This window comes from Nothoprocta perdicaria, unplaced genomic scaffold (assembly GCF_003342845.1).
Source record: "Nothoprocta perdicaria isolate Ctin4 unplaced genomic scaffold, notPer1 scaffold_97, whole genome shotgun sequence".
In the NCBI taxonomy this organism is placed as follows: Eukaryota; Metazoa; Chordata; class Aves; order Tinamiformes; family Tinamidae; genus Nothoprocta; species Nothoprocta perdicaria.
Window position 1 is genome coordinate 390,486 of NW_020456276.1, and position 22,548 is coordinate 413,033.

Genomic DNA, 22,548 nt, shown 5'->3' on the forward strand with positions numbered 1-22,548 from the left:
TGGTCTTCAGTCCAGACTGAAGACAGTGTGGAAGGAGATGAGCTGCTATTGCTGCTTCTCCCCACCCTCAGGTGCTGTGGAGAGGCAGCAGAATGTCCAGACACAGACCACAAATACAAGTTGACCGTGAACCGTGGTTGTTGGCTCTTGGCTGCCCATAAAGACCAGCCCTCTCCATCACACAGTTTGCAGGGCTTGCAGGGAAGCTTGGTTTTAATACAGCTGAAGGACATTCAGTTCAAGCTGGAGTCTGAGGCTGGAGGTCTGCAGAGCAGGCAGGTCGACCTGGATGCCACTATTCCCTCAAAAGCATGTGGATAGTTACACTTAATAGGGGTCTCTTGCACTCAGCATGCTGYTGGATGTGCACGTGGGGCCATTAAAATGGGGCCAAAGGGCCCAGAGACCTCAGGCACCCAATTATGAAGGTGCAATTCCTTGCAGTAGGCTGCATCTCTTTCCAAATGCCTCTGGCAAGATACCTCTGGCAAACTGGCAGATACACAACCACTGACATGTAGACACAGCTATTGCATGCACTGTGCTCCACGGGGCATGACCGTTGTCTGGCCCGCATGACTTGTGCAGACACAAAAATAACATTTTTAATATTATTTATTCTCTTTGAACACAACCAGACACACGAGGTGCTTTGCACAGACAGATTCAAATTCATCTTACACATAACCTTTGGGCTCCAAATCCATTTATAAAGCTTCCAGGTTCTCCTGAACTTGACTCCCAATAGACCCGTATGATGGTGTCAATCAAAAAAAAAAGAAAGCCAAAACGCTCTCATTCTTTCCTTTCCCATCCAACTATCAGGAGGCCAACTGAAATTAATGGTCCAAATTCCAGTTCATGCTGATGTACTTTTCAGGTGTTCTGTCAGGGTAAGAGTAAATCATAGAGTGACTGCCAGTTACATATATATTTACRTCAAGCCACTTTATTCTACCTGGTTGGAGTTAAGGAGTGCTAGCATTAGGTGATGTTGAGTACAACACAATTGCATTGGCCAAGAGCTCTGCCGAAATAGGGACAGAACTGGGTGTGTGGACAATTCAATTTTTTGAGTGCTGTTAAGCATCTTAGGCTGAACCTAGATTTTATTGCTCTGTCACAAAAAAAAAAAAAAAAAGATTACAGATAATGAGCTAATAACTCTGCACTCTCCCAGCCTGCTTTGCATCTTCAAAGCACTCTATAAGAACAAACTAATTAACTGTCCAGAGAAGAAGCTCATGACTAAGAGCTGAGAAACCATGTGAGTCAATCTGCTTGCAACAGGTCTTYGCAGATTTCAGTAAAAATTCATTTTGTAGGAAGATCTGTTTACTGGCCTAACTGGTCACACCGAGCTGAGGCCACATTCCATGAGTGTGAGAAGCACAGATGGACCCAGCCTGGGAGAAACCCCACGGACTTCAAAAGGACACCACCTCAGCCGGAATGCCCCAAAACCAACAGTGCGGCTTCCTTCTTTTAATATATGTGTGTGTGCACTTAATGTGAGCTCAAGCTGCTGAGCTAACAGTCCCAGAGCATCGCACCTCTGCAACGCTCCATAAAACAGGGACACACGCCCCTCAACTATCTGCATGGGGAGTCATTATTTGCAAAACGCCTTTTTTTCCAAGGTTCCAAGACTATGACTTAGAAAGAACATACTACAGCAGGGTCTGTTCATGGAGGATTATTGCTCCTGATGCAACCTTGGGMGCTACCTATCCTATTGCCTTGGAGCTGTATCACCACATTGAGTAGTTAAGTTCAAGTCCCAGCTCTCAGTCTCCTTCCTTTGGGCAAATAATTAAACTTCCACAAGAATACATTTTTTCTTGAGGGTCATTAGGTTTCTTTGCAAACGTGGCTCACATTTATCTGAGCAAAATGGAGATGCCAGCATTGGTCTGGTCGATAGCTTGATGAACTCAGAGACYGATCCCTACAAAAAGCCTTAAATAGAATTAAGACAGCGAAGAATGTTGTCTTGGAAACTCCTGCCTATCTGCATGTATTTCCAACAGGAAACATCCCTTGCCTGCCTGTGAGATATGAATCTGAATCTCTAAATTAGAACTCAAATTAAACCCCAGTTGCCCAGAAAATCATGGCCTTTGGTTGTGGTGGGCTGGTGAGGAAGGTAAACTGTACTCTGGGAATTTGGTTTCCATCTTGTTTTCTCATCACGAGACATTTCAGAGATGCAAGTCCTCACCTCGTGACATCTCAGGCCCAAGGAGACTGACATTTTAGGTACAACCTCCATTCCTTCTCACTAGCTTAGACATCCATCCACATGCAAGCTGGAGAGGACCCTGGGATGAAGCACTTAGCACTTAGATGTCCCCTGGCTTCTCTAACCATTAGGGAGACTGAGTTAAAACTGCAAATCAAGGATTCAAGTGCCTTAAAGCAACCTTTATCTGTGGTTATAACCCTTGTACCTCTGAGGCCAGCCTTATAGGTCRCAGAACAAGGGGACAGATTTCCAAAATCTCTGTCCCGCGTGCCATGTCTTCACGGAGCGATCCACAGCTGGTGTTAGCAGCAGAGAGTGGTTGCTCCCTGTGAGCTCCTCATGCACAGAGGCTTTGAGCAATTTCACGTTGTTTCTCCTCCGTGCCAAAAAGAGAAGTGCTTCTTTCTGRGTTGTTTATTGGTTTGCATGCGTGGAGCTGTCGGTAGATTGGCATGTCCTTAGCCCAAGGGCCTTCAGGCTGAGCAATTGTGACTTTTCCATAGCTGCCAAGAAATGCCAACAATTTCCAGAGTCCTTTAGTTAATTTGTGCAATGATGATGTTTGGATGGCTGCAGTTAATCACAAGGCTCAGGAACTTGAAGTGCTAATTGTCTCAGCTGGCAAATAATCAGGTGCACAGGAGAAATTCCCATCTTGCCACACTGTGTTATCCAGCCAGGACCTCAAGTCCGTGGCTTTATCCTGCCATTTTGAGACCTCTGCTCTTCCTTCTTAGCTTCTGCCAGGGTGATTCTGTCTACACTTCTTTCAAAGAGTTCAAATCACTCTCTTGGACAAAAACTCAGAGGCGGAAAACACTTGCAAAACCAAGCTTTACATTTCAAAAATAYCTTGTTCCAGAAAACTGGCAGAACTGGAGAGCTGAAAAAATTATCGGAATTTTGTTTTCTGCCTGTTTTATTTCATGGCATGTCATAGAGTTAATGCACAATTAGAGTAATGCCAGAKCTTTAGCAGTATGGCCCTGAAATACTACCTCAACCATTACAATTATTCCTCTATTTCTACAGCTAATCAAGGGAACATTTGGTTCCTAATCAAAAAATCAAAGTCTTTCTCTAGATCAAAGTGTTTTGTCTTTGCAATAACAGCCAAGTTTGATTTATTGCTCTGGGAAGGCACCACTGTGTTTATTTACATGCGCAGGCAAAACGTTCGAGTGGCTCACAAGGATTCTGAGACCGAAGAAGCAACACGAATAGAAGAACTTGAAGATCTGCATTGTGCCACAATCTAGCACAGCAGCTGTTGGGCAGAGAAAGGAAATTATAAGTCAAGCTAAGACAAAGACAGTACAGGAGGTTGCAGCTCAGCTGGGGTTAAAAAACAGAGTGCAAAGCCGTGCTCACATCAGGCTGAGCAGAGATTGGAGCTTGAACCTTCCATATCACTCGTGAGTGCTGCAACCACTAAGGTATTAGAGAAGGGATGCATTGCCTTCAGTTGCTGCTCTTCCCTCCATGTCCTTTAGCTAAGGCTTAGCCTTGGAGGCAAGCCAGGAAGAAAGACATCTCCTTGGTGGATCAAGTGCCAAGTGCTCAGCAGCATCAAGATTCAATGGTTCATCAGCCCTAACCCAGGGAGCCACAAAGGTCAGGCTGGTGCTCTAGYGGGCAGAGATTCGGGCCGGCATGATGGTGTGTAAGGCAGGGGCCAGTAGYCCTGGGCATCTCGTGCTGCTCTTGGAGACCCCTCAGGAGACCAGCTGCCTGTGTATTAAAGGGACATATTGTCACAGCAAGATAGAAAAGCAGAGCCCACATTTCCAAGCACTTTGGATCTGAGTTTTAGGCATCATTTGTTTGGAGAGGAAAAGTTGTTCCAGCAGTGCCTTTAGAGACATAGGACCACTAAGAGTGTGTAGGCTTTAGTACATCAGTAGTCATTTCCTCTTGAATTGTGTGGGTGATATGAATATGCTAAATAAAAATAAAGTGTTCTGTGAAGGTAAAATACGGAGTTATTCTCCCAGACTCTGGATCTGTCCRTCAGTGAGACTTGCGCTTCTACTTCTATAGGAGCTTGCACAGCATGGTTCATCCAGCCTGCCACGAATGTCCATCTTAGTCTAGATGAGATGCATGACTGAGAAAGAGCTGCTAGATATAACACCACGTGTTTCATTGCTTCCTGCTCATCCCCTTCTGTGTCAGTGCCTTTTATTTCACTTTTAGCAGAAAAAAATGAAGATAATTGCTTCACAATAGGAATTTTCCCAGTGCCAGGTCATGCCAGGTCCAAAGACAAAGATTTAAAAGTTCACATTTCGTTTTCAACATACATTTCCATTTTCTGCCACTCCAGCAAACCCAAAGCCAAAGTAGAGCTTATCTGGAAGGGCAGAGATATCATGTGCCGGGTCCCTGCGGTAAGAACATGGTGTGCATTGGGACTGCATTTTGGCTGGGGAACAAAACCGCATCCCTTGCTAAATGCATTTGTGGTCATCTAAAAGAAGACAACTAAAACTCAGTRCTGCGAGCAGAGATCTTCCTCAGAGGAGGCCCATCACAGGAGCTGGCACGGCRACATCTCCACATGTGTGTGCATGCAGGGCATGTGACTGTGCTGCACGTGGATGTGCGGGATCACAYCTGGGTCTCTGCATGTCCATGTGTGCATATTTGTGTCTGTGCATCTCTGCAAGGGAGCTCACAGCTCTGCGTGCTTTACGAGAGCTGGCATTATTGTGTATTTAAACATGCCTGCAAGCCGGGAGTGTGGAGGTGCTTTGCCTATTTTGCATCTGTTTCTGGYTTATCTGCACATGGGAGCCTAGTGAAGTCCTTCCTCGGTGGCTTCCAAAGCCACAGAAGTGACATCCAGAGACCTCTCTCTTCTCCACATATCCCTCATTCCTGAGCACCCCTTGCTCCTGCCCGTGACTGCCAGAGCCTCAGCTGGAGGGACTGCTGCTGCTGCAGACCATCACAGGAGCTTTGGTGCTCGGTATCCCTCCAGGTCAGGAGATGCGACATGGCACCCCCTTCATGGCCAGCTGGGACCTTGGGGATCCCAGGGCTGACCCCAGGGCTCGTGACAGCTCAGCATCTCAGTGCTCCTGCCAGGGATTGCTCCACTGCTCCCCTGCATCACAGCAGAGCGTAGCTCACATCTGGGACTTCAACTGAAACCCGGGCATGAGCGCACATGCAAAAGCAGTGACTCAGACATCACCAGAAAGCTTATTTTCCTTCCACAAAGAGCCAATAAAGTGCAACTTCCAGACAACAGCTAAAGCCTCCTCCTTTCCATCCCAGATCGTTGCTGCCTGCTTTGTCAGCGGGACTTGCCTTATGAACATGGGTCACTGTGTGCCTACAGTGCATTAAAGATCGAATTGATGAGTCAATGCACACGTGGAATCAACATAAACCATGACAACTTTAAACAATTAAAGGAGATAAATTGATACCTATGATTTAGCTACTATAGGCAGTTATTTATAGGGCTTACAGGTTAATTTACAGTTTTACAAAGAATTTGAAAGTAAGCATAAAAAGCTTGGCTATGTCAGATGCTTACAAATGGACCTGCCATAYAGGAGAATGCATTGAGAAGGGCCATCTCATAACCACATACTGGCCTGGCACTCTGGAGATCAGAGCTCCAGGTTGGAAAGTGCTTCAAATTCAGCGCTCATATCCTTTCTCTCTCTCTCTTAAGATATATCTTGTTGCCATTCTTGATCTACACAAAACAAAAATCAATTGTCAACGATTGCTCTCTTTTCAGTAGTTTTTGCCTAGCATTTGACCTCAGCTCAAACTCTAAGCAAAAAGGAGCTGTGCTGCCCTTTAATKTGCTGGAAGGCACAGGGAAAAGATGGGATAAGCCCTGCTGCCTCCGTGATATGTCCTCCAACATAGTCCTGTCTGCTGTCCCTTCCCACCACTGCTCTGCATGCTGCTCTTGCTCACACTGATGAGGCATCAGGGCCACCTCAAACTCAGTGCTGTGCAAGATGAGTGGAGGTGTTGCTCCAGTGTCTCCAAGGTGGGTATGGCAGTATCTTTCATCCTGTATGGATTCTCCAGCTGCATAGGGCTGGTCCCTATGGTAGCCCTTAGCAAGGCACATGAGGTCCTGACCATCAGGCTACTGCGTCATCCCATGAGTCCTCATGGATCATTGCAGTTATGTTATGGACTGTAATGCTGGTAGCCTGGGCACATGTGTATCCTTGGTTTCATGGCTCAYGCACTTGGCCAGTTGGCCACAGGACATCAATCCTGAGGAACAGCTGGACCCAAAAATCTCCTGTGCTGTCCTGGGCATCACAACCTGCTCTGGTTAGCACAGTCTAGCAAAGACATGAACAGGCTCTTTCATGGTCTGCATTGTCTCTAGCAATAGTGTCACATACAGCTCTTCAGTATGTGTATGTATTTTAACCTGCAAGAGTGGTCCTGAATCTATAGGTGGATAAATGCATGAGGCCACCTTATGCATAGCTTTGGTTTAGCACCATCAAGACAAAATAAAACATGGGAGCCAATGTTTCACCATCACTTTCTGTGCAACAATTGCATCCTCTTTTGCATGCATCCATTCAGGGGACAACGGTAGGCCAGGGAGGATTCTGCACTGGAGCTCCATCAACAGACCAGAAGGCAGGAATGACTCTGAGAACCTGGGCATGGGTTTCTAATGCTGCAGTCCAAACTGGTGTGACAGCAGTGCTAAAGACCAGRGGAGCAGGATCTCTACATCAGGTTGGCAGAAGCCTCTGCAGCTTCAAGGTGCATTGCACCTTACCAGATCTGAGGTGGGCAGACGCATCCTGCACTGCACCACAGGCTGATGTCCTGCACTGCACTGGCTGCACGGATGCAATCCGGATTCTGCATGGTGCTTTGGTTACATGCGCCCTAGAGGTCCCTAGTTCCCTGCACTGTGATCTCAGCACCCAAGATGCTCACCAGCACGAAGCACCCTGCACCCACAGGCCTTGGCACAACACCCTGCAGCCATAAGTGCACTGTGGAAGACGCCAGCACCCGTTAGCGTCCTGAAGGAGATGCAATGGGCTCTTCTGCATCCCGCCGGCTACCTGCACCCTGCAGCGCTCTGCTGTGCCTGGAGATGGCTTGCACAAGGAGCAGAGATTAGGAAGGGGCCCGGGGCAGGGCGCTGACTCAGCACCGGCTAAGGAGGGAGGCGCTGGGAAGGGAGGTGCACGCAGGTGCGCCAGCYCCGGCGTGCTCGGAGCCGGAGCCGGGCTGGCCGGGAGCCAGACGTGCTGCGGGAAGCGGGGAACACTCCTGTGCCTCTGCCCCGGGAGCAGGGAGAAGGGCTGCAGTGCCGCGGCGTGGCCACGCATCYGCAAGGTCCTGCCTTTGCCCACCCAAAAAGGGGAAAGATTCAGCCCAAGTTGCGCTTTCTGCAGGTCAGACATACCYTTCTTCAGCGAGTGCTCCTCTCTCTTTGGGGCCATGAGCTTGGGAGCTTCTTGGGACTTGGTATCCCTGGCACTGCCATTCACCCCATCTTCCCCATTTCTGTCCACTAAGGGCTCATGTGAATACCTCCAGGCTGGATTTTGATGAGGCCAGTAGGGTGTGAGGGTTTCCCTGCCATTGCTGCCTCCCTGGAGCTGAGGTCTCCTWGAGGTTTGCTGCCACTCTACCACGGCTCTTCTTGAAGCAAGCAAAATCAGCCCTCATCCAACAGGGAGAAAGCTGCAGCATGCCCCATCACTGCACCTGGGATGGGGGAGGACGGGCAGCAAGAAGCAAGAGGGAATCTTCTTAAGAGCTTCAACCACCACTATTCTGCAAGCCCTCCCTCCCCTACTGCTCTGAGGGGAGCTAGACTTTGCCTTGATGCCTGACATTGCTGAGCTACAAAAACCGACACCTTGCACTAGGACAGGGTCATGCAACCTTGGTATCTTCTAGTGGGCCAGGCCCAGACCTACGTGCCAGCAATACTTAAATTAGGCAGCAGACGTGTTTGCAAGGGCACTAAGTGTGGGAATATGCTACAGAGCTGCCAGCGGCTGGATGAAAGCAGCAGGTTATGTGCATCCCTGACAGGACACATGGATAGTCTCTCCATGACAGCTCCTTCCGTTATCTCACATCATCCTTATAAGCTGTCAGAAACATTCTGAGGAGGCAAAATAAGTCTGCCCAGGCCCTTTGGGATCATCTCATCATCCAGGGAGCAGAGGGCTTGGAAAAGCCTTGCTGGAACGTGCCTCTGGCCATGCTGCTCCACAGGGCATGCCCTGATGTGGAGAAGAGTGCGGGGTCTCTAATACACCRGGAACAGAAGTGGCCCTAACTAGGATCACCCCAGACTCTCACAGGGAAAGTAGATCAGACCTTGTTATGGAAACCTGCCCAGCAATGAAGGTGTGAGAGGCTGCAAGGCAAGGGCACATGTTACTCAGGAAGTCTGAATAATCAAGAYACCCGAGTGGCCGCCCATGCCCTCGTACCCCAGCACCAGGAGGGGGGTCTGCAATTTTGCTTGAGCAGCAGAGCGCTGCTAGGACTGGTGCCTCTTTGCTCTCAGAGCTTCAACATGGAGACAACACCCACACCCCCTCACCATTCTCTTTATTTACAGACACAACATCTTCTGGGTGGGGGGAAAACGAGAAACATTCCTGATCTGCCCACCCAGACAGTGGTGCGCCTGCAGCAAGGTCCTTGTAAGTACTGTGCAGGGGAGAGATGGATGTGGGCTCCATGATCTAGGGAAACCGGCTGGCTGGCCAAAAGGTAATGTGTCTTTCCATSGCTAAGCCTCACCTTTGCCTTTGAAGTCATCTATTTCCACCGGCCACCCACCATGGTCTTCCCACGGGCAGCCTTTGACCTGGAAGGGGAGCAGAAAAGCATGTGCAGAAAGGCATTAGTGAATAAGAAAGGAGAGAAGAGATGGGCTCCATCTGAGAAGAACTGGAGTCCGTGCAAAGGGTCTCATCAGGCTGGTCTGTCTCTGGTTGATGCTCACTGCCCACCATGGACAGAGATCTTCAGGAGCATCTTCCTCAGGTTAGGCCTTRGGATTGGCCTGTGCTTTGGGACTGCATGGGAGCAGGCTCATGCATTTCACCAGGTGCTTATAACTATCCCTGATTCCCTTCCCATGCCCCTCCCTTAGAGGGATCCTACAGAGCACATAATAGCAAGTGCACAATCTCTCAATCCAGAATCCATGACAGTATGTTAGGCACAGCTCACTGAACCACTCTTCTTTAACAGCACCAAGGAAAGAGATGATCTGCACCAAAGCTAGCAGGGAGGAAGAGGAGGTAGCTGAGATGTCTGGTGAAGAACATTTCTGGCCAGACACTTTATCCCAAGAGGCACTGACCCTGCTCTGCCTGTCGCTCACCCGGATTGCCTCCTCCCCTCAGCCCTCTTCTAACTTCCTTCAGCCCTGCGTGCTCATGCAGCTCAGCAGTGAGACACAGCACTCATGAAACGCCTGTACTCACCCTTTACTGCAGCAACAGGCCATGTCAGGGCAGAAAAGAAGAGAGACTCCATGTGAGCAAGAGGGAAACCGCTATCTGGCACACAATGCAGGCTAAGCCCAGCTCATCTGAGCGGAAAGGGCAGGATGAGGTTGCAGGACCAGTGTGGTGCTCCTGAGAGTGGGGGGGCTAAATAACAGCCTCTGCCCTGGGAGYGCTATGAAGGGTCCCCAAATCCTGTGCAAGGGACACAGAGACAGGMTCCCCCTCCTTGCAGATCCCAAGAGATTTCCCTTCCTGTGTGCATYGGATCTGCAGGGTCTTCTCTGAGCTACTGAGCAGAGCTACCCCCATGCAAGGACAAGGACTGCTGCAGGCTGGCAAGTCCTCTAAAAGACTGAGGCCCTGCCCCAGAGCTTCATGCAGAGATTCAAAGATCTCTGGTTGTGATTCATCCCTAGCAAGACCTGGAGGGAGAATCTGATGGAGTTCGGAAGCAATGGGGGCCTTAAAGGGAGCAGAGCAGCACGGACCAAGGCTGCTGGACTAGACCTGCAGGTCCATGAGCAGCTGCTGTCAATGGCACCAGGTGTAGGAGCAGGAAGAAGAGCAGGAAGTCTGCGATACTGACGGATACCAGGAGAAACACAGGGAGGGAATTGCGACAAGTAGAGCAGGAGGAGGGGAGGAAGGATGCCTGGCTTGCCGGTTACTTACACTTTCTGATGATCGCTAACGCGGTTTCGGAGAACATTGATCTGCAAGAGAAACACGGGTGGATGGTGAGGACCAGGCTGATTCATCCAAGATGTTTCACCACTGGGTGAAGATGGACCACTGCCCTTCCCCTTCCCTAGCAGTTCTTGTCTGGCTGCAGGGGTTTAAGCAGGGGCAGCCACTAGTCCCATTCACCACTTCTGGTTCCAAGCCAGGTGGAGGAGCCTCGGGCACTGTCATGGATGATTCTGGACCTGAGCTCTGAGCTGAGTACCAGAGTACTAGACTACAGGAATACTGGAACCTGCCTGTTTAAGATAGATGCAATATAGTGAACCAATGCAGCAAGAAACACATCACAGTGCGAGGGATGTGTCCCGAGGAGCTGGAACCCACCAGGCTACCAAGCAGGAAGCCCCAGCTTTATAGGGCAGGGATGGACGGGCGTTCATTTCTTGTCCCCCGAGGCTTCCAGACATCCTCCAGCATTTTCCAGCTTTATGCCCAGCCTTGCCAGATGGCAGGGCATGTGCCTGGTAACTGCTGGGGTTGAATTTTGGAATGATCCTGGGTCATGTCCAGAAGACAGAACAATGTGGTTCCCTTCTTGATGGTGCGGAGCCTTTGTGACTCTACCGGTTTGCTACCTTCTTTCCTGTGACAGCATCATGAGCCAAACAACCCACCTCATGTCCCAAATGGGAAAGCAAGGAGATGGAATAGATGGGAGTGGAAAGGGTGCTCAGGGACGCCTTTGTGTCTCACCTCRTATTTCTGCCGCTTGAACTTTTCCTGCAGGTCAAATTTCTCAGCCTCCAGATCACGGATGCTTTGCCATAGCTCCTTGGCCTTGTCTCTGTGGGAAGAGCTGATTGTTGTGAGTGAAAAAAAAGTGGCAGTGGGGAAGAAGAGAAGGCTGAGAGAGGATCTAATCASTGTCTATAAATACCTTAAGAGAGGGAGTGAGGAGGATGGGGCCAGACTCTTTTCAGTGGTGGCCAACAATAGGACTAGAGGAAACGGCCACAAATTGAAGCATCAAAAGTTCCACAGGAATTTTTCTTGACAATTTCTTGACAAAAAAATTCTTAACAGTGAGGGTGACAGAGCCCTGGAACAGGTTGCCCAGAGAGGTTGTGAGGTCTCCTTCTCTGGAGATCTTCCAAACCCACTTGGACGCAGCCCTGTGCCACATGCTCCAGGTGACCCTGCGTGTGCAGGGGGGTTGCACTAGATGACCTCTGGAGGTCCCTTCCAACCTTAAGCACTCTATAGTTCTACGATTCTATGGCACATAGGATGTTATTGCGGGGGGTAGGGCAGGGATGACACCCTCTCCATGACATGAACCATCTCTCCTCCTCCCCCAGTACGGGTCTTTCTGCAGGCTGCTTGAGCAGCCAGGCAGCAGTTGACCAATGCCAATGATGCCAATGTCATGCATATGCAGCGCTGGGGTGAGATCAGGATGCACAAGTGTCACGCGTGTGAGCGTGGCTCCCTCTGATGGCCACCACGGTCAGCACCAGTGGTGGCCCTGCGGAGCTAGCGGTGCTCACAGCCTCTCTTGGGGTTTCTGTGGCCCGTCACCTGCAGTCCAAACTACAAGCCCAGTGCGACCACRCAGACCCGGGCAGTGCTCCGGGTGGTGGGACTTTGAGCAGGGGGTTTCTGTTGCAAACGCTCCTCCTGCACCCTATCCTCACCTTAGATTGTCCTCRCTGAGGTGGTCAATGTTCAGGGGCTTCCGCCGCTCACTGAGGATCTTCTTCTTCTTCTCCCTCTCTGTTTGCTTCTTTCCACCTTTTTTCTCTGTCTGAAGAAATCGGCAATTACAAGGAAGGAAATCTGCCTAACCATTCCTCCTCTCCTCCTGCCCTGCCCCAGCTTCTCCTGTCCCTCCCTTGCTCTACCCCAATGCCCATCCCTTGCTTGGCCTCCAGTGCCCTCTGCTTCTGGGACATGAGAAGCACGAGTTCTTCAAGGAAATATTGATAATAAGGAACAAGGTAACCCTCCATAACACATCTGACCCTTTAAAAAGTCTCCTTTCCTCCCACTCTTGCTTTCTCCTGCCCCTCTTCATCCCTTCCCTATCTCTTGGGACAAGGTTGGACTCCCCTAACAYGTGGGCTAAGCTGGCATCTGCAAAGTGAGGCTCTAAACTCAATTGGACCTTCTGACCAGCCCACAGTTGAGCGCTTCCTCATCAGCAGCTCCACACAAAGCACCCCTGGGACAGAATAAAACCTTCTGCATGTAGCCTCCAAAATGCAGCATGTTGGAGAACGCTTTCTTCTTCCGGGCTTCCTCTTCAGCCCTCTTCCGGGCCTCCTCTTCCTCTTTGCGAGCTCTCTCTTCCTGCCAGGGTTAGAAAYAGATTAGGAGAGGATGGGCAGAGACCTCACAGATGGGGGTCCTGTGCGTCCTGACAGCTTGTGCTCCTCTGCGCTCCATGGCAGGGCTTGGGCTGGAGGAGCTGCTGCCCAGGGCTGGATGTGCAGAGGTGCCAAGCAGGGAGCACTGCCACAGCTCAGCGATGGGGCATGCCACGTGCYCCAGCATGGACTGGTGAAGGGCAGAGACAGACTAGAGGGTGCCATCAATTCGCGCTGTCCCCAGGGGAGAAACTCACGGCCATGCGGGCTTGGCGCTCCTTCTCCCTCTCGCTGCGAATGCGCTGCTGCTCTGCTCTCTCTGCTCGCCGTTGTTCCTGTGGAAGGAAGGGACGTTGGCCTGGCCACGCCAGGGAATTTGCACCCTCTGGAACATGTCTCTGACCCCRAAGCTGTGTTTTGTGAACCGCAAGGGCGGGTCTCCTGCTCCCAGTTCTTCCAGGGGAAGTGCATGCACTGGAGTCCACCATGGAAGGTGCCTCTGGGGCAGGTCTGCAGCATTTCACTAGCCAGATAAGGGAATGTCCAGGTACTAGGACACAAAGACCTGGTTCAGCCTTCAGGTCTCTTGCAGGGACACAAGATGCCTCAGGTCTTGCTGTCAAGGCTGTGGGGAAAAGAGCACCTTTTTGCCCACTGGTGAGGGGGTAGCAACAAAGGGACAGAGCAGCAAACATACAATCCTGTCTTTGAGGGACATCAGCTCTTCTTCCTCCTTCTTCCTGCTCTCAAAGTGGGCTTCGATGAGGGCCTGTAGTTCATTTAGGTCCTTCTCCATGCGCTTGCGGTGGATATCCTGCACCAAAGGAAAGTGGGAACTGTGGCATTCACACAAGCAAARCCTGCTGGAAGGTGCAAGAGCTGGTGGGCATAACAAGGAGGAGGGATAAGAGAGGAACACCCCATAGGATGGCTTCAGGGGTACTACTCACATCAAAATCCACTCTCTCCCCATCTGGGATTTTAGGGGGCACCAGGTTTGGCATGAAGAGCCTGCAATGAAAGATGATTAGGAAGGCAGTGAGCCAGGTAGCCTGGGGCAGGATGGGGCTTTCATCTGTGCRCTGATGCTGCCAGTCCAGAGCTCTGAGCTTCATGGCCACTAGCGATGCAGAAGGAGCATGTTTTGAGGACAGCAAAGTACAGTGTGCTAGTTGAAGGACACTTCCAGCTGGACAACCTGGGAGGAAGACCTCTGCCATTCATGGGAAGTACTCCGAGGTGCCTGCATGGCTGGAATAACTCTGCAAGCAGCAGGCAAGTTTGTGGGACACATCTCCTTGCTAGGGGGTTCAGGACTGGCAGCCACCCATTTTGCTCACCTGAAAGAGTATGGAGGAACTGTAAGGTCCAGCATAACTGGACACACAAGTGGTCCCCATCCTTTCATCACCTATGGATTGAGGGAGAGCAGGAGACCCTCAGTAGGGGCACACATAATGCCAAGATGTGAGATTACAGCTGAGGTCAGATCTGCCTCCAAACCACGGCATCCAGGTGCTTTGTGAGGGTATTTTAGGTTCCTGGGAATGGCCTGTGATCCCTTTGCTTCAAGCAGGTGGTCCTATCCCAGAGATGCAGGGGCTGCAAAGCCTCATTCCACTCCAACCATGGCTGGGAGTGTAATGGGAAGGAGAAACTCTGGTCATGCCTAGGACTATATATCCCAGGTGGTGTGGAGGAGCACACAAAAGTTTTCTATATCTGCAAAACCAGATTGCAGCTAGATTTCTTCAAAAAAACACATACAATATTTCAAAAGTGCCAGTCATAACCCGTTCTCAGGATTCTCTTCATACGTCCTGATTGTTCATGTGTTCCTCTCTATTTTTCTACCTATACTTTTGTGTTTCTGAGGCCTCAACATCTCATATCCTTTACAGATCTCAGTGGTACTAAGTATATCACAGAGCCTCTAACCCAGCACCAGAAAACTCGTAATTCACACCTAAAAGTTGAGAAAATGCACCGACACTTACTTGGGCTTTGGCTTCARTTCACCTGCAAGACCACAGGAACCGGAGAGAAAGAGAGCATTAGTGGAGCAGAGGCATTTGCTTTCACACCTCAACCCAGACTGTGTGCCACATCACCCTCCTGTGGAAAGGTACATGTGGAGGCACCGGCTTTGAGAAACGTGCCAAGACACCCACTGAGGTGAGGGGCATTCGGAGCACACTCTCTCTCCCAAATTAGGAAATTTTGCAGACCATTTGATGGACAGGCCCCATCCCAAGTGCCTGCTCAGTCCAGGCAAGCCAGTCTGTGAGTGCAGAGTCAGCTCGAGGCAATGGTCTAGCTCGCCAAAGTCTTGCTTGTCTCTCTGCTGGGATCCCCAGCACAAGTGGGGACCCTGGTGTTCCTGGGATCTGCTGGGGCTCAGCCCCAGGCAGGAGCAGTGACCACCAGCCTGTCTTCAGCCCTCTTCCAACTGAGCTCTCCTCTTTCTGCTGCCCTCCAGGGGAGGTGTCAGACCAAAGAGGGGACTGTGGTGATGGGTATAGGGACTCTCTTCTCCCCTCACCCCCCAGGAATGAGGATGGATACTTCACCTTCCCCAGGATCCTGCTCTCTGTCCCCCTCTCCACCTGTGGAAAACATGGTGTTTGGGCTCCAGAAGACCATTCCTGATGTCCTTCCGGGCCACGCATGACAGCAGGGCAGTTCAGACAGCCTGCTCCCCTCTGCCCCATGCTTATTCCCACTGAAAAGCCCATGAAGGAGTCTAGGGCCTTGGAAAGGGTCTTTATAGTTTCTGTAGGAGGTGACCAAGGTGCCAGGATTGCAAACTGAGGTGACAGGGAAGATCTGGCCTCAACAGGGTCCGAGGAGTGCGAGCAGAAGCATTGAGGGGCTCCAGGATGGGTGAGGCTAAAGCAAATCCCTTATGGATGTTGCTTTCCCCCAGACAGGCTGAGAGCACCCCAAAACTCCTCAGAAAGAAAATAGATATCTTGCAAGAACTCAGGCAGGAAAAGTAGGAGTATTGCCCTTTCCTTCTTTTTTTTTATGTAGGCAGCACCAAGCAATCACTCTTGCCTCCTGCAGACCTCTTGTTGCCCTACAGGACTGGCAAAAGAAGGGGCCAAGGCAGCTCTGCTGCATTGACGTCAAGTTCTCTACCAAAACCATCTGATGAATTTGACCCTGGAAATCCTCATGATAAGGGACTAACATCCTGTGGGTTTGGGATCAGGACTGAAATGGCCAAAAATGGTCCTTTCTCCACTCCTGCTTTCTCCACTCCTGGTGCCTTATTTTCATCTTCTTGTTCTGTTTCAAAAGCAATATGGAGAACACAGTAAGMGCATCCACAGACATGATCTACCACATCCCTCTCCATCATAAAGGGGTCCCAGCACCCTGCCTTCCCCACCATGTTTTCCACAGCAGATCTGATCTTGAGCCACCAGACTTTTCAGATCTGGAAGATACATGAGATAAATCAGTTTACCCCAAAGAAGTCTCATGAAGTCCAGAGCTCTTTGGATACGAGACACATCCACCAGTGGATTTCCCAGTTTGAGGCAAAGGTGACCTCTTATTAAAACAGGCTTACCTCTTTTTTGGCACTACTTCATTGTGCTGGACTTGGATATTTCGGAAACAAGTCAGCCAGCAGAGAACAGTTATCCTCACGCTTGTGCATGCAAAGGTCTCAGCATTTGGTAGGATAAGGAAAGGGCAGCTCAGTTTTGCCTCCCACTTATGGACGGCCACAGAGAAGTGGGAAAGCAAAGCTTTCTGTTGTGACCTGCCGTCACAAGCAGCATTGGAGCATCTCAACTCATGCTCTGCAGCACAAGAGAGAGCTGCCAAAGGGCAGCAGCTTTTTGGAGCCAGCCGAGCCATGGAAGCCACCACACACCTTCTGCCTTGGTTTCTTCTGTTTCCTCTTCCACTTCCTCTACCTGTTCTTCCTGATCTGTAGGACAACGGGCAGCGTGAGTCCCACAGCTGGAGCTCCCTCTGGCTCCCTACAGGCTCAAGTAACAGGACAGGCTGTTGCATTGAGCCAACCATGGACAAACCCAGGAGAGAGGCTCAGATGTGGAGGCAGACACAGGAGAAAAAGAAAAAAGACAGTTCAGAAAGGAAAGGACTCTGATACTCATGGGCTGGTCTGTGTGCTTAGGTAGGGAAATATACATAAATTTATTTATTTATTTATTTATAGATGCACCTTCTGGCTAGCCCTGACTCCCTCTCCTGCTGTAGGTGCACCTCTGCACTGCCACACACTCAGGCAATGCAGAACGAAAGGACCAGGCACCATCCAGGGCTGCTCTTGCAGAAATCCCCACTATACAGAGATACTAAATCAAAATACTCCCCACCTTAGACCATGGGGCAGGGTGGGAGTTATTCCTCTTGCTCTCCTGTACCCATCAAAAACCAAGCTCTGCTGGCATTAGGGAAGGTGCCTTCAGCTGTTCTTTGCCTTATTTATGATGCTGATGGAGCATCTTTTCCACTGGAGGGAGCAGCATCCTCACAAGAGCTCTCCATCATAGTTAGAGTGATGCTGGGACCCGCGGGGTCTGGGAGGCCCTGGAGGATTTGGAGTCCCACAGCCCGAGAGAAAGAGAAAGAAAGAAGGCATGACAAACAAGCTATGGGCACGTTAGCTCCAAGGAGGAAAAGTAGAAAACACAGAAACAGAAGCAGATAYGCATAGCACAGCATAGCAGGAAAGGCAGAATGGAGAAGTGGAAGAATGAAAGAAAAACATTTCCCAGCCAGGGAAATGCAAAAGGACATGACGATTCACAACAAGTTTAGAACAGCAAGGAGAGATGAAATAAAGAAAGGTGTAATAACTACCGTCTTCTTCCTCTATCCATTCTTCCTCTTCTCAGCCAGGGAGGAGTGAAAGGAATAAGTGGAAAGGTTAGTCAGATGCCACAAAGCTGTGGGGTCTACTACAGTATCTAATGAGATGAAGAGTCTAGTGTTACACGGATTTCTCTCTTGTGCTGCTTTTTTTTTTTGCTTTTAACACGGTGGATATTTGGCTGTGCAGCAGCCCAGGCCAGCTTGCAGGGCTCTGAAGCACTACAAGCTTTGCTCAGCAAGGTCCACAGTGCAGCCCATGCATAGCCCAGCTGGAGTGCCAGAGCTGCTGAATGCACAGCAAGGTTTGCTTCCTCATCAGGCTGAAGCAGTTGGAAGTTCATGCTTGAGCATAATTAACAGAAATTCAGCTGAGGCTCCAGTTTTAGGTAGAGCCTAAAACTGTTGCATTGAGGAACGAGCTGCAAAAATACGAGTCTGCGTTTCTACCCCCTCTTCCCTGTTCACATCTGGATTTTGGTAAAAGAACTCCCAAGAATATTTGGGCTGTTCTCCACCTGAAATATCACTGGGAACCATCTGGAKCATTTCATTGACCTTTTCTGGTCATGATTTACCCATTGGAGCCAAAGAACTTACCACCACAAAACACTCAAGCAAAAGACTGAACCAACAGCTATAGTCTCTTGGTCTTTATAAGCAACAGTGAGAGACCTACCTTCTTCAACATATTCCTCTTCACAGAGCACACGTGCGCAGGGGAAAGAGAAGGCAAAGAAGGGGTAAGTTATTGAAGTTGCTCTAATCATTTCACAGTTTCAGCCTCCACGTGACTGCAGGTGCTCCACATYCTCTTACCTTCCTGTTCCCTGCAAAACACGATGCAAAGTTAAATTGATCTGCTGAGCTGAATTGATCAGCTGCAATGAGATGCACATGTCAGTTGGTAGTCCAAAAAGGAATTGGGAATTCCCTCAAGAGTGGCTCCACCTATTCCATAGAAGCAGGCAATGGAAATACAGCAGATTGGTGTGTTCCATGCAGTAAAGTGATGGAGGGAGAGGGAAAGACCCMAGCCATCCTGCAGGCTAGGATGTTAGGAGCTGAAGTGCTTGACCTATTTACACTTCTGCACTGGTCACTGTTTTACAGTATTAACTACTTGAGAAGAGCAAGTGCCCATGGCCTGGGACTGTAGACACAAGATATTCCATGTCCTGCCTTAGTCCCAGCTCCTTTCCTGCCTTTGGTGAGCTGCACAGTCTGTGCTTTCATGTGCGCAGGCAATACCAGATATGGGGGACAGATCCATTGGTGAGATATGGGAGGCTGTGGGAGCACTGAGACACAAGCCAAGGATTCAGATCTGCTTTTTGACCTGGAAGATGGGAAATAGGAGGAGCTTTGTTCAGGCTGGCTCCTATAGCCACACAGTTCCAACGGGGAACTCCTTCTACCCATGGCACAGGCAGTGCCCTCTCATGCTTGGCATCCCAGCAGTTCTTATTGCTCCCGAACTCAGACCTCCTTGCAGGGTGCTCTAAGGCGGCACTAGGAGCCCCACCAGCAACAGAATGATGCTCCTTTTCCCAGCTTGGTCTCACCAGTTTAGATGACCTCACTTTTGGTGGATTGTTCTCTTGCTGCTTTTGCGTTCATACAGCTCCTAACGCAAAACAACCCTGTCCCTGCTGGAAACCACCACACTAGCTCAGCAGAGGAGCAAGCAGGCACAGGAAAGGCTCCCAAATTGAGGGGGAGTGAAAACCAGAGCTTATGCACCGTGAATAGCACCTACAAGGGGAGCTACGACCCTGTGGAAAGGCAGGAAAAGGTGCTTAAAAACACGGCACTTACTCTTCATATTCTTCGACGATCTCTTCGGTGTCCGACATGGCTGGTTATCTAGCAGAATTCAAGGCAGATTGCGAAGAGTGAATGTTAGGAGCTGACATAAGGGCAAACACAGCTCGTCCCGYGGAGCCTCCCCAAAGCTGTCCCCAGCCAGACTGTGGTATCTCAGCTGAGATAAAACCCCCTTTCCCTTCCCTCCCGTCCCAGGATCACAGCTCAACTCAAATAAGAACTGGGAGATTAGGCACAGCTTCATAGCACTGATAACTCCGGAGTCAGGAGTGGTGTCCAGGACACGCAGCACCCTCCCCAAAGTGACCTCARGCTGCTGGGATTGCTCAGAGCAGGGGAAAAGAACCCAATTACAAAGTTTGCTTCTCTTACATTTGTAGCCTGGTTGAGATACAAAGCTTTGCCCTGTTATCTCGAATTTACAGCCCTGAAAAGCCAACAACATGAGATCTCAGTAGACTCCCAATGCAGCCCTTGCCCACTGCTCTGCTGCAGCGTCTTTATTCTTGTCTCTGATGCTGAGCTGCTGAAGGATACTGGATTAGTTGTGTCTTCCTCCCATGCCTTTGCTTSCTCTTCTGCAAGGGCTGGAAAGCACCTTGCAGGCTCCTCAGTCACAAAATGCCACAGAAATGGCAGATATGGCTTTTAATAAGATCTCAGTCACCTTAAAACTTCTTTCCTCCACTCCATCTGGGCTTTGGCTTAAGCAAGGGCACACCTGAATCTACTCAGAGCTTAATTCTTTCAAAGACTTGGGATCAAGAATGGCATTTATTGAAGATGAGGTTCAGCCTTACAACAGCATCACAAAATATCCAGGAAAAGAGACAGGGCTGGTGACCGAAGCAGATTTAACAGAAGCTGATAAAGCTAAGTCTTTATCTAGATTTAGATAAAGTGGGAATCAGTCACCGCCTGATTTAGCAATAGAGTTAATAATTGTTTTTAGGAGTGCAGCCAGAGAGGTAGAAATGCTCCTCTTCCCAGAATGTCTGTGTCCTTCGCAAGCACGTTCAGGTGGATTCCAACACGTCATCTGCTCATCATCCCACCTCTGTCCAGCTTCCCCTGATGCTGCATCGCCAGCTCTGTGCAGACCGACCCTCCCAGCAGCTCCCAGTTTTATGGCTCTGCAGCCCATGTCTGAGCACGGGTTAAAGCCTCTCCACACTCCCACCATCGCCCACATTCATGCCAAACCTAGACAAAGTGGACACGCAGCAGGACAGTTTAAGGCAGTTCTAGAAATAACTTCCATGTGCTAAAACACCTGTTCTCTGAGCAGCTCTGCTTCGCATCTCCTCTTATCAGATGTCTGGGAGCAACTGGTCCTGGCTACATCTGTTCAGCATTTATTACTCGTGATGGGTGGGACAGGCTTCGTGATCACTTACTAAAGATGCTGACTGCCTGAATCCGCAATGGGAATGTGCAGGCATGGGAAAGCTGCATTACAGTATGAGTGCCTCGCACACTGAGCTCTGTAAAACCTCACTTCAGAGCCATGACTCAGACGGCGCTGTCTGGAGGCAAATGATGTCAGGACTCGTTCTCGTCTGCCTTGGGTTCTCCATCCGCATTTGCCATCATCATTCCAGACTTCCCCTTCACTGCAACAGACCTTGGTCTGTTTGGTTTAGGACCAGCCTTGGTCCTAAATGCCCAAGACTAGAAATGATCCTGGCACAAGGGTGGAGAATTCCTCCAAGCCAGCGTAGTACAAACACATATTTGTGAAAATATACTTCTACACTTCCCTTCCTGTTTCATACATCCCTGCAGAGTAATTACTGACAAACAGCGAGAAAAGCAGAACTGCTAAGGAAATGCATGAGAAAAGCTAATGTTATACTGCAAAGTGGCTCTTAAGAATTATTTATCCACCCTAGAAGCAGGCTAAATCTTTGGGTTAAAGCTGTGAAACCTCGTTCTGAAGGAGCTAAGAGAGCAGAGCAGGTATATTACAGAGTTACAGAGCAAACATTATGGATGGCAAGTAATCTCCTGTTACCAGCTGTGGGTTAAACRGGGCAAATCTCCTCCTCCTCCTCTTCTAAATCCCCTGCTCTGTGAGCGTGGGGCAGGCTGCTCCCTTCTCTAAGGTGAGCGAATCCTGCACAGTTCATGGCCCCTGCTTTCCTCCAGGTCTTCATCTCCAGGGTCWCAGCATTCCCTCCAGCATTCCAGGTCACTGCACTGCTCTCCCACGGGGCCAGGTCAGGTCACACATGCAGATCTCCTGCCTCTAATCCACCCTGGCTCACAAGGAACCAAGGGCCAGCGTATCCATCCTATCTCACCCCAAAGCACARGGGACAGGGACCTTTCTCAGGGATCCCCAGCACTGCGGCAGCCGGGATCCATTCCAGCCACCTTGGCATGACCCAGTGGTAACTCAAAYGGAGAAAAGCTCATTGCAGGCAAAAACCCACTAAAGAGGGAAGCGATGCTCCATCCGGGGCAATGCCTTTGTGGCAGAAGGACGGCCGCTCATCCAAGGGGAATCAGTGGTAGCTACGAGCCAAACCCTCCTCAGGTGTTTAGTGCCTGCTCCTCCACAGCAGCAACTGAGCATCCCTAGGCACGAGCAGACGCGCTTCCCCCCAGCGCCCTTACCTCTCCCACGGGATGCAGGCGAGATCCCACGGAGCCCGGTGGAAGCTGGCGGGCGCCTGAGAAGCGCTCTTTGGAAACAGGAGGCTTTAAGGGGGCTCCAGAGCCCACCCCCGGCCGGGCAGCGCCGGGAGGAATGTGCCCGGCGCCCAGCGAGGAATGCAACACTTGTGAGCTGCTATTTTGGCAGCCGCAGCCATGGCCCCCTCCACAGCTCCCCCTTCCCCCCCCAGGAGCCCATATAAGCCCAAGCTATTGTGCAGCCTTGGAGATTTGCTATTTTAAACCCGCCGGCCCAAGATACGCAAGTGCCCGAGGGGCTGACACAAACCAGGCAGCTGTCACTTTCTAGGGTTGGGGACACTGATAAGKGAGCGCTCCCACAAGTGGAGGTCCGGATCCTCTGCCATAGCCCCAACCACCAGCTAAGCCCTGAGTCGGTCTCGCTCAGCCTCCACGC

The 22,548-nt window shown here is 50.3% G+C and overlaps 1 protein-coding gene across 1 annotated transcript; it reads right to left on the reverse strand.

Annotated features, from left to right (window-relative positions):
* Positions 1–830: 830 nt before the first annotated feature.
* TNNT2 (troponin T2, cardiac type) lies at positions 831–22,131 on the reverse strand. Its single transcript, XM_026053201.1, has 19 exons — positions 22,092–22,131; positions 19,464–19,511; positions 18,465–18,475; positions 18,325–18,342; positions 17,637–17,666; positions 16,681–16,737; positions 16,058–16,085; positions 15,365–15,405; positions 14,792–14,813; positions 13,745–13,805; positions 13,492–13,608; positions 13,052–13,129; positions 12,667–12,777; positions 12,123–12,232; positions 11,182–11,272; positions 10,417–10,457; positions 9,721–9,726; positions 9,029–9,095; positions 831–885 (listed from the first exon to the last, which is right to left on the reverse strand). Exons 2-18 carry the CDS (start codon positions 19,499–19,501, stop codon positions 9,047–9,049), a joined length of 909 nt encoding a protein of 302 aa, XP_025908986.1. The 5' UTR covers positions 19,502–19,511; positions 22,092–22,131; the 3' UTR covers positions 831–885; positions 9,029–9,046.
* Between the last annotated feature and the right edge of the window lie 417 nt (positions 22,132–22,548).